At 48.5% G+C, this 12,787-nt stretch overlaps 1 protein-coding gene across 1 annotated transcript in view; it reads right to left on the bottom strand.

Annotated features, from left to right (window-relative positions):
* Positions 1 to 1,614: 1,614 nt before the first annotated feature.
* Positions 1,615 to 12,787, bottom strand: part of EHD4 (EH domain containing 4) — an 87,625-nt gene continuing 76,452 nt past the window's right edge. Inside the window, exon 6 of the mRNA XM_047075262.1 lies at positions 1,615 to 5,694. Coding sequence (XP_046931218.1) covers positions 5,158 to 5,694 — 537 coding nt within the window. The 3' untranslated portion in view covers positions 1,615 to 5,157. The remainder of the gene's footprint in view (positions 5,695 to 12,787) is intronic.

Below are 12,787 nucleotides of genomic sequence, written 5' to 3'. Positions count from 1 at the left end.
CCAGTTAAAATCCTGTTTCTTCTAGCAGGTTCTCCGCCACCTGCCCCCTCCTTCCCAGCTTGTTTCTCCTCCTATGGAGACCCTTGGCCTGGGGCATCTTGTATGATGTGACCACCAGAGGGCAGGCTGGAGCGCATGATGCTTTGCACACAGAGCTCAATAGAGGTGGTTGTATTCGGTTGTTGAGTGGCGCTGGGGAAGTTTCTTCCTCCTGAGCTCGAATGCAGCTAAGCCACTGTGCGTGCAGCAAGCACTGGCTCCTCTTTTGCTGTAACTGATTGCAGCCCCTGCTGAAATGAGAATCCCTTGTTAGTACATAGTTTTGCATTATTCATGTTGCAAATAACTAAAATCTCAAGTCAAATGTAAACAGTATAAAAGGAATGTATTGGCTCAGAGGTCTGAAATGTTGGCAGGAGGAGGACTTTAGGTGAGGAGTTTATTTTTTATTTTCTTACGTTCATTTATTTTGAGAGAGAGAGAGAGAGAGAGAGCGCAAGAGAGTGCAGGGAGGAGCTGAGAGAAAGGGAGAGAGAGAGAATCCCAAGCAGTTTCCGTGCTGATAGCTCAGGGCCCAGCTCAGGGCTCTATCTCATGAACTATGAGATCATGACCTGAGCTGAAATTAACTCTGACACTTAACTGACTAGGACTAGGCACTCTGTCGCCCCAGGTGAGGTTTGATCCCCAGTTCAAATGAGGCCACCACAGGCCTGGACTCCCTCTGCCTTTTTCAAGGCTTCCTTTACCTTCTTGATCCAGAGGGTGGTTGCTGTGAGCCTAACCTCGCTCCCCTGTCCCCAGTCTCTGGGAACCCCTCTCAATGCCATTTATATTGTTGTACCAATAGGCTTGCTTCTTTACACTGCCTGGTTCAAAGAGAGAACACCCCCTCAAGAGCTGGAAGGGAAGTCTGAAGGGCTTGGCTCTCATGGGCTTGAATTGAGCCACATGTCCATTCCTGAACTAATTTGTGACCAGAGGATGAAATACTCTAATTGGCTCAAGCCAGTCAGGACCCACCTGGAGAGGGGTCTATCTCACCCAAAGCTTGTGGCTCAGACTGAGTGGGGGAGTGCTGTGAGAAGGAAATTCCAGGTCTGGGTCACCACAAGGGTAGATGGGTGACAGCAGGAAAAACCCAGGTGTCTGCTCTGGGGATGTGTATCTGCACCTGTGAGGTGACAAGAGGCAGGAACAGTGCCAGCCAGGGGGCTCCAACCCTAGCACTACTGCAGCTTCAGGCGCAGGGACTTGCCTCCAAACTGGAGAGGACGTCGTGGCAGGTGCTGTCTCCTTTGAGAATGCTCAGTGATGCCCTCCCTAGCCTCGGAAGGGTCTGTCTCCGTAGTTCCTCCAGTCCAGCTTTCCAGTCATCCTCACTTGGGGCTTGGTCCTGGACCTGACCTCTGCTGGGGAGCAGATGGAGTTGCTTTCCGGCTAAAGATGGCCCATTTGGGGAATGTCCTGGCTTAGAGGACACGGGAAGAGTTGGGGGTCACAGGGATGGTGCGCAGCAGGAATGCACCCTCCCCCTAACGCCTTGGATCCCTGCTTTACTGCTGAGACAACTGCCACACAGTCACGGGAAAGCCAGAGCCAATGGAGGAAAGCTAGCGAATTTTTCACAAGTTTATTGATCAACAGATTGTGTCTTTTTTTATTTGACACCTGGAAACAGGATTACAAAAAAAAAAAAAAATAGAAGCATTGTGTATTAACTGCATTGGCTAATCGACATGTAACCTGATACACTCTTAAATTAGGCCCACGTTCACCTGGATAAACTCAGTGGTTATCTGTCCTAAGAAGGTTATTTCTCTGCTACATTCCACGGAGGAAATACACAGTGCCGCTGTTAAATGCTTCCCTTTTCTTCAAGACAACTCGTCTGGGGTACTGCTCTGGGAGTACCGAAGGCGTGTAATGGTGCAAAGTGGGGAGGTCCCAGTGGTGGCAGTCGGGCCATGACTGGTGGTGAAACCCCATGCTGGACAACGGACTGCGGTACGAGACCTTCCTGGTGTGGTGGAGAGGCGGCTCCCCAGAGGAACCAGCGGAACATGAAAAAGGGCTGTGCTCAGCGGCAGTGGGGCCACGGTTCTGCTGAGGCTTCTCCAGTGGGCCGAAAATGAGCAGGGGTCGAGAGGAGGGCGGGAGGCATTGGCTTCTTCTCATGTGCTCTGTGACCCACCTGGAAACCCAGTCCCGGACACACAAGAATTCAGCTCCTCAAAGGCCCACCATCCTGCAGGAGGAGTCACGCCTCCAAATCCAAAGATGTGATTGCTGCATAATGACAAGGGCTCCAAGGGGAACCCAGTCCGGCCCTGGAGGGATGGGGGCCAGCTAAATGAACGGCCCTCCCCACTGAAGAGCGACCAGTCCTGGGCCCTGCATAGCGCAGTAAGGAAGGTATCGGTGTACAATGCTGGGCTGGAGCCTGAGGCTGGAGCAGGTTGGGTGTCCCCATGTCGCCACGAAACTGGAGGTTTTGATAGGTCTTGGTGCAACGTTTCTTTGCAGATAGGTTCAGGAGGGCCTCATTAGTAGGTTTACGACTTGGAAGCTGTCTTCGGGAGGATCAGCCTGAACTTGCTTTTTCTCTTGAACTCAAGGCTGCAGAGGTTTGTGTTATGCAGCATCTTGTGAAAGCAGAGTTTCTTCCGTGGAATTGTGGAGAGCGTGGGGAGTGTCACAGCGCTAGAGTTTACCTGCCTCCACTACCCCGCCCAGCTGCAGACACTCCGGGGAGGGGGTGCTTTGAAAACTGGGTGGTGTGGGGAGGGCCACGTGCTGGGTCAGTGTGAACAGATTCGGAAGGGCTCTGCCGTCCCCCAGCCCTGCTGCACGAGGAGGGGTTCTGGACGCAGACTCCGGGAACTTTGTGCGGGTCCTGGGAAGATACGGGTCCTCAGCCTTAGCAGCCATCCCTAATGTCCTCCAGGGACATTGCTCTTTCCAATCAACTCTTCGTGATGACTGACTTCATGTTGTAAGAGATGTTAAGAAAAGTGGGCATGTGACTTTTTTTCTTTCTCAGCAGAGCGTATGGGGTAGGGATCACAACACCACCAAGAGAAGTTTCCTTTCCTGTAGAAAGCAGACACCTCAGTCTGCTGTCCTCTAATATAGTTTTCCCGTATGTCTCTGCATAGACGACACTTGGCCATATCTGCATATATGCATGTTGACAAGTGTCAAGAACACATACTCATGTGTTTATATATGACAACTGAGAAGATTAAAGGAGCAGGATAGTTCTGAGTGGAAATCAGCTAACCTTGGCACCTCTAAACCTTTGGACCGATGAATTCTCTTTTCTGTTTTGCCCTTTGGTGGGCTCCCTTGTGGGTACACCCTGGGGCAGTCCTCACGCGTTCACCAACCCATCTGCTAATATGAGAGTAGTGACATTATAAACCTCTATAGGTTTCTAATGAGTTTAAAAGTGCTCATTAAGACTAAAAATCATATTATGAATTTATTTCTCTTAAAATGACATTATTTAAAAAGTGAACTAGGGAGTGCGAGGGCTGGCATCTGGATAAATACTTCCCCAAAATAAAAAAAAAAAAATTGACTCTTAATTCTGTACTTCTGACCCTGATATCACAGGTAACATCAGAAAAAAAAAATGTGGTTTTTGGAAGGCTCAGGCGGGACTGTTCTGACTTCATTTCACTTCGGTGCTGGTGGGGCCCCGTGCCGTGCAGCCATCACCATTTTGCGCCTCTCTTTTTTTAATTGCATAAATAATGATGAAATGAATACCCAAACTGCAGCCCGCGAAGGAGGGAAGGTGGTAGTGAGCATTAACCACTTCCATCTGACAGGCAGTGGAGTGTGTGGACCAGAGAGGTTTATACCAGGACTCAGACAGAACACTCAGGAACCCACGTGCGGGATGTGCCCCAATCCTGCCTTGTGAGGGGCATGCATGGTTTGAACCTCACAGCCTTTTAAAGAAAAAGGTTTCATATGAAAGATGCCATCCTATTTGTATAAAGGTTTTTCCTGTAAGAAAGAAAAACTGGACATAATAAAGATGCCTATTTCTTTTCTTTCTTTCTTTTTTTTTTTTTATAAAAATAGTGTCTAAAGCTAGAGAATGACCTTTTCTACCTGACCCTGGGGCAAGCTCACCTCTCGTTCCCTTGTGTCCCCAGACCGAGCATGCTGCAGGCACCAAGACATGGTTTTGCTGAATTTAAATCCTGCCATCGTCCAAGGGGCCTTGGGGACCTGTCACCACACTGATAACTACAGAGAACCACCTCATTCCTTTACTATAGTTTGAATATGATAAATAGACTTTGCTACAAATTACTGGACAGACCAGTAAGAAAAGCCAACCTTCAGACTCCAGCATGATTTGAATACTAGAAATCTTGCCAAGGGCTAATAAAGGTTCTGATTTCCAAATTCCTAACCAAATGCAATTTTGCTGGGAAGGGCCCAGGTTGGGGGAGCTCTGGGTGGGCTAGTCAGGGGGGTGTCGGGTGTCACAAATGCTCTCTGCTGGCCTGGTTGCCTGTGCTGCTAGAGCCTGCAGGAGGGACGGGGGTGCACACAGGCAAAGGGGACTCTCCTTTCATACCCAGGGGAAGCAGTCTTCTCTTTGGTAGGCGGTCTGGAGAGAGCAGAAACGCTCTGTGCTCTGCTGTTTTCCACTCTCAATACAACAGGAAATGAAATAAATAAGATCAACTTTGCTCCTTCTGGGTGCCCTCTAAGGGACAGACAGGGGCCAAGGCAGGTGCACAATGATGTGGTCCAGTGCAGAAGGCTCCCCCTGCTCCAGAAAAGCCCCCGGCTCACTCCCTGTGGCTGTCTGGCTGTGCACAGCCCGCTTCCACGTCTAGGTCTCTCCAGGCCTCAGAGTACTCTTTGGTCAATTTCTCTTTTTTCTTAACCCTTCAATCTCCTTATCCACACCCTCCTCCCAATATTTTAATAGAAACTCGGGGAATTTTAAAGGTGAAAGAACCTCATCTAGTGTCCAGTGTGTGCCCTCCTCATTCCATAGGTGGGGAAACTGAGGCACAGAGAGGGAAGTGCCTTGGCTAGGGTCAGTGAGTCAGCAGTGGCACGGGCCTCAGGCACAGGTCCCTGATGCCTACCCCCCCGCTGCCTGCCCTGTGAGCGGCCCACCCCTCAGTCGGCCTTCGGCAGGGACTTCCTGTGGGAGGGGGGCACAAGGTGGGGGGGCAGGCTGTTGGGCAGCTCGTAGCCGTCGAGCTTGATCTTGATGAGGTGCTTGGCCAGTGCGAACTCCTCCTCGTCCAGCATGCCGTCACAGTCACAGTCCGCCAGCTTCCAGATCTTGCCCAGGACGCTGTTGGGCAGCTTGGATGTCACCATCTCCTTCTTGGCGTTGACGCCCGATATCTTGCCATTGACAGGCGACAGAGTATAGAAGAGCTCGTCGTAGACGGGCTTGTCTTTGGCCACCACCCATTCCTCCTCATCGGCGCCCTCCTTGGCACCCTCCCCGTAGCCCTGGTTGAAGGGGCCCTCGGTGGTGCCGTCGAAGGCGCCGCCCTGCACGAGCTGTGTGGGCATGCTCATCTCCTCCTGGCTGATGAGGTGCATCAGGGACGAGATCTTGCTGCTCAACATGTTGTCCACTGCCTCGATCAGCTTGGGCTTCAGCGAGTGGAATTTGGTGAAGTCGTAGTTCTCGAGCTGTTCCTGCAAAAGCAAAAACCACAATTTGGTCACATGCCCTTTCTTCAGGAAGCAGATAGGGTCGGCTGTTGTCATGGGGGACGCCAAAACGCCGGGGCAGTCGGGAGGAGTCCCCGCAGACCAAAGAGTTCAGCCAGCTACGGGTCGAGGAGGCTGACGAAGTCATCCGAGCAAATGACACCAACAAAATAACAGTCGTAGCTGAGCAAATCCAACATTTATAAGAACAAGCCAGGAAGGTACTGGAAGATGCTCGCAGAGATGCTGACTTGCACCATGTAGCTTGTAATATAGTAAAAAAACCTGGCAACATTTATTACCTTTATAAACGGGAGAGTGGTCAGCAGTATTTTTCTATTATTTCTCCAAAGGGGACAAGTTGTCCATATGACCTCCTTGGCATTTGCAAGCTACAGCATGACTTGTCCTGGACTCCGTATGAGGATATCGAGAAGCATGATGCTAAAATCAGCATATTGGCCAGCCAGTGGCCCTGCCTCCAAGCACTGAACCCGCCTTCCAGGGACTGACTGACTGAGAGAGGTCTCTGACAAACTGCTCTCACAGCAAGGACTTATCACTATCACCTCCTTGTTGCCCTGATTTTCTGCCTTGATGGGAGGGGGCATGAGAATTGAGGTCTTGTGGGGGAATCATAAACTTGAAAGGAGACACTGTGTGTACATAAATGCTGTCATAATCACTTTCATTTCCGATGGTAATGAATCATATCAGTCTCTTTTGGTATCCTCTGGGTTACTGGTACCCAACCAGTCACTTTCAGAGTATTGGCCAGTAGACTTTCCTTCTCCTTTAACTCCATCTGTTCTCCCATAAGTCAGAGCATTGGAGACAGAGGGGTGTCTTCTACCCACATAAAGGTTGGCAAGGCTTTTTCCAGAGAGGACTGTTTTTAGTCTTTTTTTGTAACTGGAGGTGTCTGAGATTGGGTTGAGGTTGAACATGGCGGGGGGAGGGGGAAGAGAGGGAGAGAGGCAAACCATAAAACAGACTTTAACAATAGAGAACAAACTGAGGGCTGATGGAGGGAGGTGGGTTGGGGATGGGCTAGATGGATAATGGGGATTAAGGAGGGCTCTGGTGATGAGCACTGGGTGTTCTATGTAAGTGATGAATCACTAAATTCTACTCCTGAAACCTATATTACATTATATGTTAACTAGAATTTAAATAAAAACTTGAAACTTAAAAAAAAAAAGGAAGCAGATAGGGAGTGGGATAGCTGGAGTCAGAATTCTCCTCTAAGTAGACATCCCATTCCTGGGCTGTTCCAGAACTTTCTCTTTGGTGGGGACCCCACATCTGAATTCACCAGATATAGGAGTGGTTTTCAGAATAAGAAACAAGATGCATGGAATGCAACTTTTTTTTTTTTTTTTTAAAATAGTAGCTAATCTTTGGCTAGTGGCCACACAAGTGATAATCCTAGGGCTTTTAGGTAAACTTCCTTCAACCTTGCCTTTTTTTTAATTAAAAAAAATTTTTTTAATGTTTACTTATTTTTGAGGGAGAGACAGAGTATGAACCCAAGAGGGGCAGACAGAGAAAGGGAGACACAGAATCCGAAGCAGGCTCCAGGCTCTGAACTGTCAGCATGGAGCCCAACATGGGGCTCGAAGCCATGAACTGTGAGATCATGACCTGAGCCAAAACGAAGAGTTGGATGCTTAACTGACTGAGCCACTCAGGCACCCCTCCTTTTTTTTTTTTTTTAAGTTTTTATTTATTTATTTTTGAGAGAGAGAGAGAGAGAGACAGAGAGAGGGGGGCAGGAGAGAGGATCTGAAGCAGGCTCTGAGAGGACAGCATAGAGCCCAATGTGGGGCTTGAACCCATGAATCGTGAGATCATGACCTGAGTGGAAGGCAGATTCCAAACTGACTGAGCCACGCAGGGGCACCTTGCCTTTTTTTTTTTTTTTTTTAAGTGCTCTAGAGACTTAGCATTTTATCTTTTAAGGTGATCTTATGATACACTTCTGTTGATCTTTACAACAATGCTGGGAGTAAGGAAAGGCAACTTTGAATAACTCTGTTTTACGGACAGCACACAGGGTGGACTAGACCCCATGGCTCCTGCCTCTTGACTAATGCTCTTTGTACTGTAACATGAAGCTTGTCAGAGGGACTGATTTAGGTAAAACAATTATTTAAGGATTTTGTTTTTGGATCAGTTAAAAAATGTAGTTTAAGGTACAAATAAGTAAAAGTTGAAACTGCTAAGTAGGAGAAGAGTAGAGATGGGGAGGGCAAATGGAAATCCAGCCAATAGAGCTGAGTATCACCAGCCAGCTCAGGGCAGGTCCAGGCTCCACAACCCAGGAGAACAGGCCCATCAGCAGACAGAAGTGCAGAAACATGTGCACTGGGGAGGGTCCTAGGACAACAATTGCCTGATTTGGAGGAGAGCTGACTATAGATGCCACACAAGCCCTGTGGATAGCTCTGTAGAAATAGTCCCTCCTACTCTGGTTCTCCTTGGTTACCCACCCATCCATCCATCCATCCATCCACCCATCCATCCATCCTTTCTCCATTGACCCATCCAACATTTACTGGGCATTTGTTATTGCCAGGCCCTGTTTTGGAGCCTGGGGATAATATAACCATGAAGAGCCATAATCTCTGCCCTCAGGGAGCTTATGCTATAAAAGAGGGAGAACGTTCTAGTTTTTTAGTTTTTTTTAGATCCTTCTTTCAAGAAGGACTTGGCTTAGCTTACAGTGAAAATATGGTAACATGAAATAGAAGAAAGTCGTTAGAAATAGAAAAGCTAAGGGACACCTGGGTGGCTCAGTTGGTGAAGCACTGGATGCTTGTTCTTGGTTCTTGAGTTCTGTGTCGGGCTCTGTGCTGACAACACAGAGCCTACCTGGGATTTTCTCTCTCTCCTTCTCTCTCTCTGCCCTTTCCCAGCTTATGTGCTTTCTCTTTTAAAATAAATAATCTTAAAAAAAAAAATGGAAAAGCTAAGTAATTAAGACAGAGAGGAAAGGGACCATTACATCAGACATCTAAGGTGAGAAAAGTTATTCTCCTCAGCTGCCAGGTTGCTGGGGGGCACACCCCCTCATTGTCTGAGGGAACAAACCACCTGTCTGTTGCAAGAAAACAAACTTTGTCTGAATTGTGAGAGTTACCTGTGGCTTTTTATGATCTTTGAAAAATGTCTTCAACAGCAGTTTTGCCAAATAAATGCAGAAAATTCCAGATATGCAAGTTTTTATATGGACTTTATGTAAAGTATTTCTGTTAGGAAAATTCTAGAAGGCCAGCAAGGGGCCATCCAGGTGTACAATTTTCTGGAGATGAGGCAGGGAGACTCTTGAGTAAAAGGGGTTTCATATACCCCTCAGACCTGACTATTCTGGGAAGAAGTAATGTGATAGGCAGGGAGGGGGAAAAAAAAGCAAAACTTTGTGCAATCATAAATATCACACTTTTTTTTGTAAAAATTTGGGCAAAAACTGATAGACCAAAAATGTAAATCACTTATAACTCTATCACCCAGCAATAACTTCTTAAAAAAAATTTTTTTAATGTTTATTTTTTGAGACAGAGATAGAGACAGAGAGTGAGCGGGGGAGGGGCAGAAAGAGAGGGGGACACAGAATGTGAAGCAGGCTTCAGGCCCTGAGATGTCAGCACAGAGGCTGATGCAGGGCTCGAACCAATGAACCGCGAGATCATAACCTGAGCCAAAGTTGGATGCTTAATTGACTGAGCCACCCAGATGGCCCCCAGCAATAACTTCTGCTAATGTTTTTTGAGCACACATTTCTAGCCATTTTTATAAATATACACATGCACATAAACACACACACACACACACACACACACACACACACACACTTTAACTGAACTAAGACCACACTGCTTGACACCTTGGATTTTTAAGAAAAAATGTATCTCATCTTTCTGTGATAATAACTTTTATACAATCTTATTCTTCATCTTAATAGCTATCTAATATTGAACTGTACAGCTGGGCCATTTTGCCTTTACCCTGTCCCATGTGGTTGGACATTTAGGTTGTTTCCAATGGAGAGTCAAAATTGTGGTCTCTAGAGTGTACCAGCAGGGCAGACATCCTGTGCTGTTGTTTAGAAGCAGAGCCTTGAGCTTCACATGGAGGGACAGAGCTGAAAGCCAAACGGCTTGACAGACCTCTAGAGAGGTGCCTCCAACAGTCTTCTCCTCAGCAAACTCTGGGGCCGTCAGGTCTCAGTGTGGTGTGGGCTTGGTTTCTAGACACATTCTGATTTGTGTGTCGCTATCCTGACAGACCGTAGTCACCTGCAATTCACTCCAAAACCAGCTCTAAACAATGTTACCAACACTGTGGGCTCTTATGGCCAGTATCGCAGTCAGTTGGGGGAACTGAGAAGAGAAAGCCCAGGAGGAGACAGCAGGCAGCCTACACAAAAATCTGAGTGCTGCTGGGGTAAACAAGTCTGGATTCCCCTGGGTGCACGGACACCTACCCTATTTCCTCATGAATGAGCCTGAGCTCTGAGCGCACACAAAGCTCCTGTGTCTGGCCAAGCAGACGAATGAGGGCGGTGTCTGCCTGAACTTTCCACCCGCCTGCAGGGTTCGCAGATTCAGACTATAAACCTCTGGAAAGCTGGCAAGAAGAAACGGCCACATGTTTGCAGGGGTGGACAGGAAGTAACAGCAAGCAGCCACCCTTGCCCGGAGGGCACATAGGAAATCAACCCTAAACTCTCATCCCTGGAGTACCCCTCACCCCCAAGGCCTGACCAGGGAGTGTGGGGTACAAGTTAAACCACTGCCATCTCTGCCCCTCCACCAAGTTCTCTCCAAAACAGAAATCTTTTTATTGGGATGAATACACACTGGGGAATTTAAAGATTTACCCTTCAACAGTTGTATCCATCAAAGCCACTGAGCCCTGGATCCTGGAACTTCTCCCTCCCAAGCTACAAAGGTCAGTTCCCAGCCCAGTTGTCGCTGGGCTATCTCTTGCTCACCTCCTCCCAGAATTCACTAGAAGCAGTTCTCCAATTTACAGGTGGGCTGAGCAGGTGGGGACGGCTCTGCTGCCCTCTGCTGTTGAAACGCTGCCACCTCATCAGCTGAGGGGGCCAAATTCTCCGAGGACAAGTGAGTCTGCAATAAAAGTGGCTTTGCTAGCATTCTCCTCATTCTCCAGTCTGTACCTATCAGTGTGGTAAATCACATTCCCTCGCAAAAGGATGCAGGGCAGACACAGGCTGCTTCACCAGCAGGTCGTGGGCCTCTCCCAGCACCGGGCAAAAGCCTTCACAATACACTCAGTTTATCGCTACAGCTAAGAGTCACCCCAGCCAGCCTGGTCTGTGAGAGCACAGGGAGAACAGAGACTTAAAGCTGGCATCGGCGAGCTCTCTGAGTGACCCTGAGATGTGGAAAGATCATAAAAAAGTGATCTCCACACTTAGGTCCCCAGTGTTGTCCCAGATGTAGTCGATGTGAGCTTAAACACCTGTGTTGAAGGGGATGTCAGATGCTCAACAGACTCAGAGATGACAGAGGCCCTGACCCACACCATCAAGCCCCCAAAGCTTCCTGGGTGACAGCAGACTAGCTGGAAGTATCAGGCGATGGTAAGCATGCCCTATGGGCTCCAGGCCTGCCTTGTTCCTCGAGGAGTCCCTGAAGGGACTGGGGTGGTGTGACCAGGGCCTGGCCACTCTCCCATGAAGGAATCCCTTCCAGATTCCAGGGGCTTGCTCTGAAAACTGCTGGTCTATTCATAGGCCCTGTGCCTTTCTGGGTTAGGTCAGGGTCTGAGAAATTCACTACCCTACCGCCTGCTATGATATAAACACACACTAACTTCTCAGTGAGCTCATCTAACACCTGTTCGTTGGGCACCTGCTACAGCCCAGGTGCTGGGGGTATGTCAGTGAACGAGACATGGATCACTGAATGCCTCGTGGAGCTACAGCCTTATGAGGGAGACGGCCACTGTATAAATAAATCAACTGCTTGGAAGCGCAACAGTGTTAAGTGTCGTAACAAAGAGCACATGTCCTAACAGGAGGCTTTGCTGCCAAAACTCCATTGCCGGCCACAGTCAGTGGCAAATACTGTAATCCAGGGCAGGGATTTTTGTTATTTGTTCACTGATTTATTCCAGGGACCTAGAACAGTGCCTGGCCATGGTAGACTTAATATTTCTTGGTGACTGAGTGAATGAACACAGGTGAATGAGGATACCTGTCAGGTGGCACTCCTTGCATCAAGTCCTAAGGCACTCAGGTGTCTAATGAAGGGGCTAAGGCCTCTCCTGAGATGCTAGAAGAGGGGCACATGGCTTCCTTGTTTTCTTCCTCAGGGACTGCCCTTCTGTTCCAGCTGAGAGGCCTGGGCTTCCTCTGACATGGCCAGGCCCAGGCTAACATGGTCATGAGAAGCTCTCGTAGCGGTTTGCTACCTGCTTTATGGGAGTTCCTCTGGGGACAGGTCCTGAAAGGAGGCTTACGGTGGCTTCCTGCTGGGCTCAGTGGTGCCTCAGGTCTTTGGAGCAACATGTTCCTGTGGGTGGCAGGCTAATGAGCCACAGAAGCCCCATTAGGCCAGAGTACACATGATGTATTTATTCATAGCTTTCATTTCAGTCAAGGAACCAATTTCCTTTAAACATATCTGAAGGATGTGGGGCGCCTGGGTGGCTTAGTCGGTTAAGTGTCCAACTTCGGCTCAGGTCATAATCACACGGCTCATGAGTTTGAGCCCCGTATCAGGCTCTGTGCTGACAGCTCAGAGCCTGGAGCCTGCTTCAGATTCTGTGTGTGTCTGTCTCTCTGTCCCTTACCCGCTCACGCTCTGTCTCTCTCTCTCTCAAAAATGAATAAACATTAAAAAAATTTTTTTTAAATATCTTAAGGATGCAAGGAAACATGTCCCCTCAGTCTGGTCATGTGGTGTAGGGCATAACCCAAGGGTGTGAAGGTGAACCTGCTCGGGAAGACTGCTCCAGAGGCCCCAGTAGCCCAGCCATCTTGTGATTGGAAAAAAAAACCCAATTCTTCCTCTGAGTACAGGGATACCTATTTCATTTCAGGAAG

The sequence above is a fragment of the Lynx rufus genome, unplaced genomic scaffold (genome assembly GCF_022079265.1).
Source record: "Lynx rufus isolate CCGP_SWC_20201006 ecotype Redwood Valley unplaced genomic scaffold, mLynRuf1.p SCAF_13, whole genome shotgun sequence".
Classification (NCBI taxonomy): domain Eukaryota; kingdom Metazoa; phylum Chordata; class Mammalia; order Carnivora; family Felidae; genus Lynx; species Lynx rufus.
Note: the sequence above shows the minus strand (reverse complement) of the source record. Positions and strands in the feature narration are given on the sequence as shown.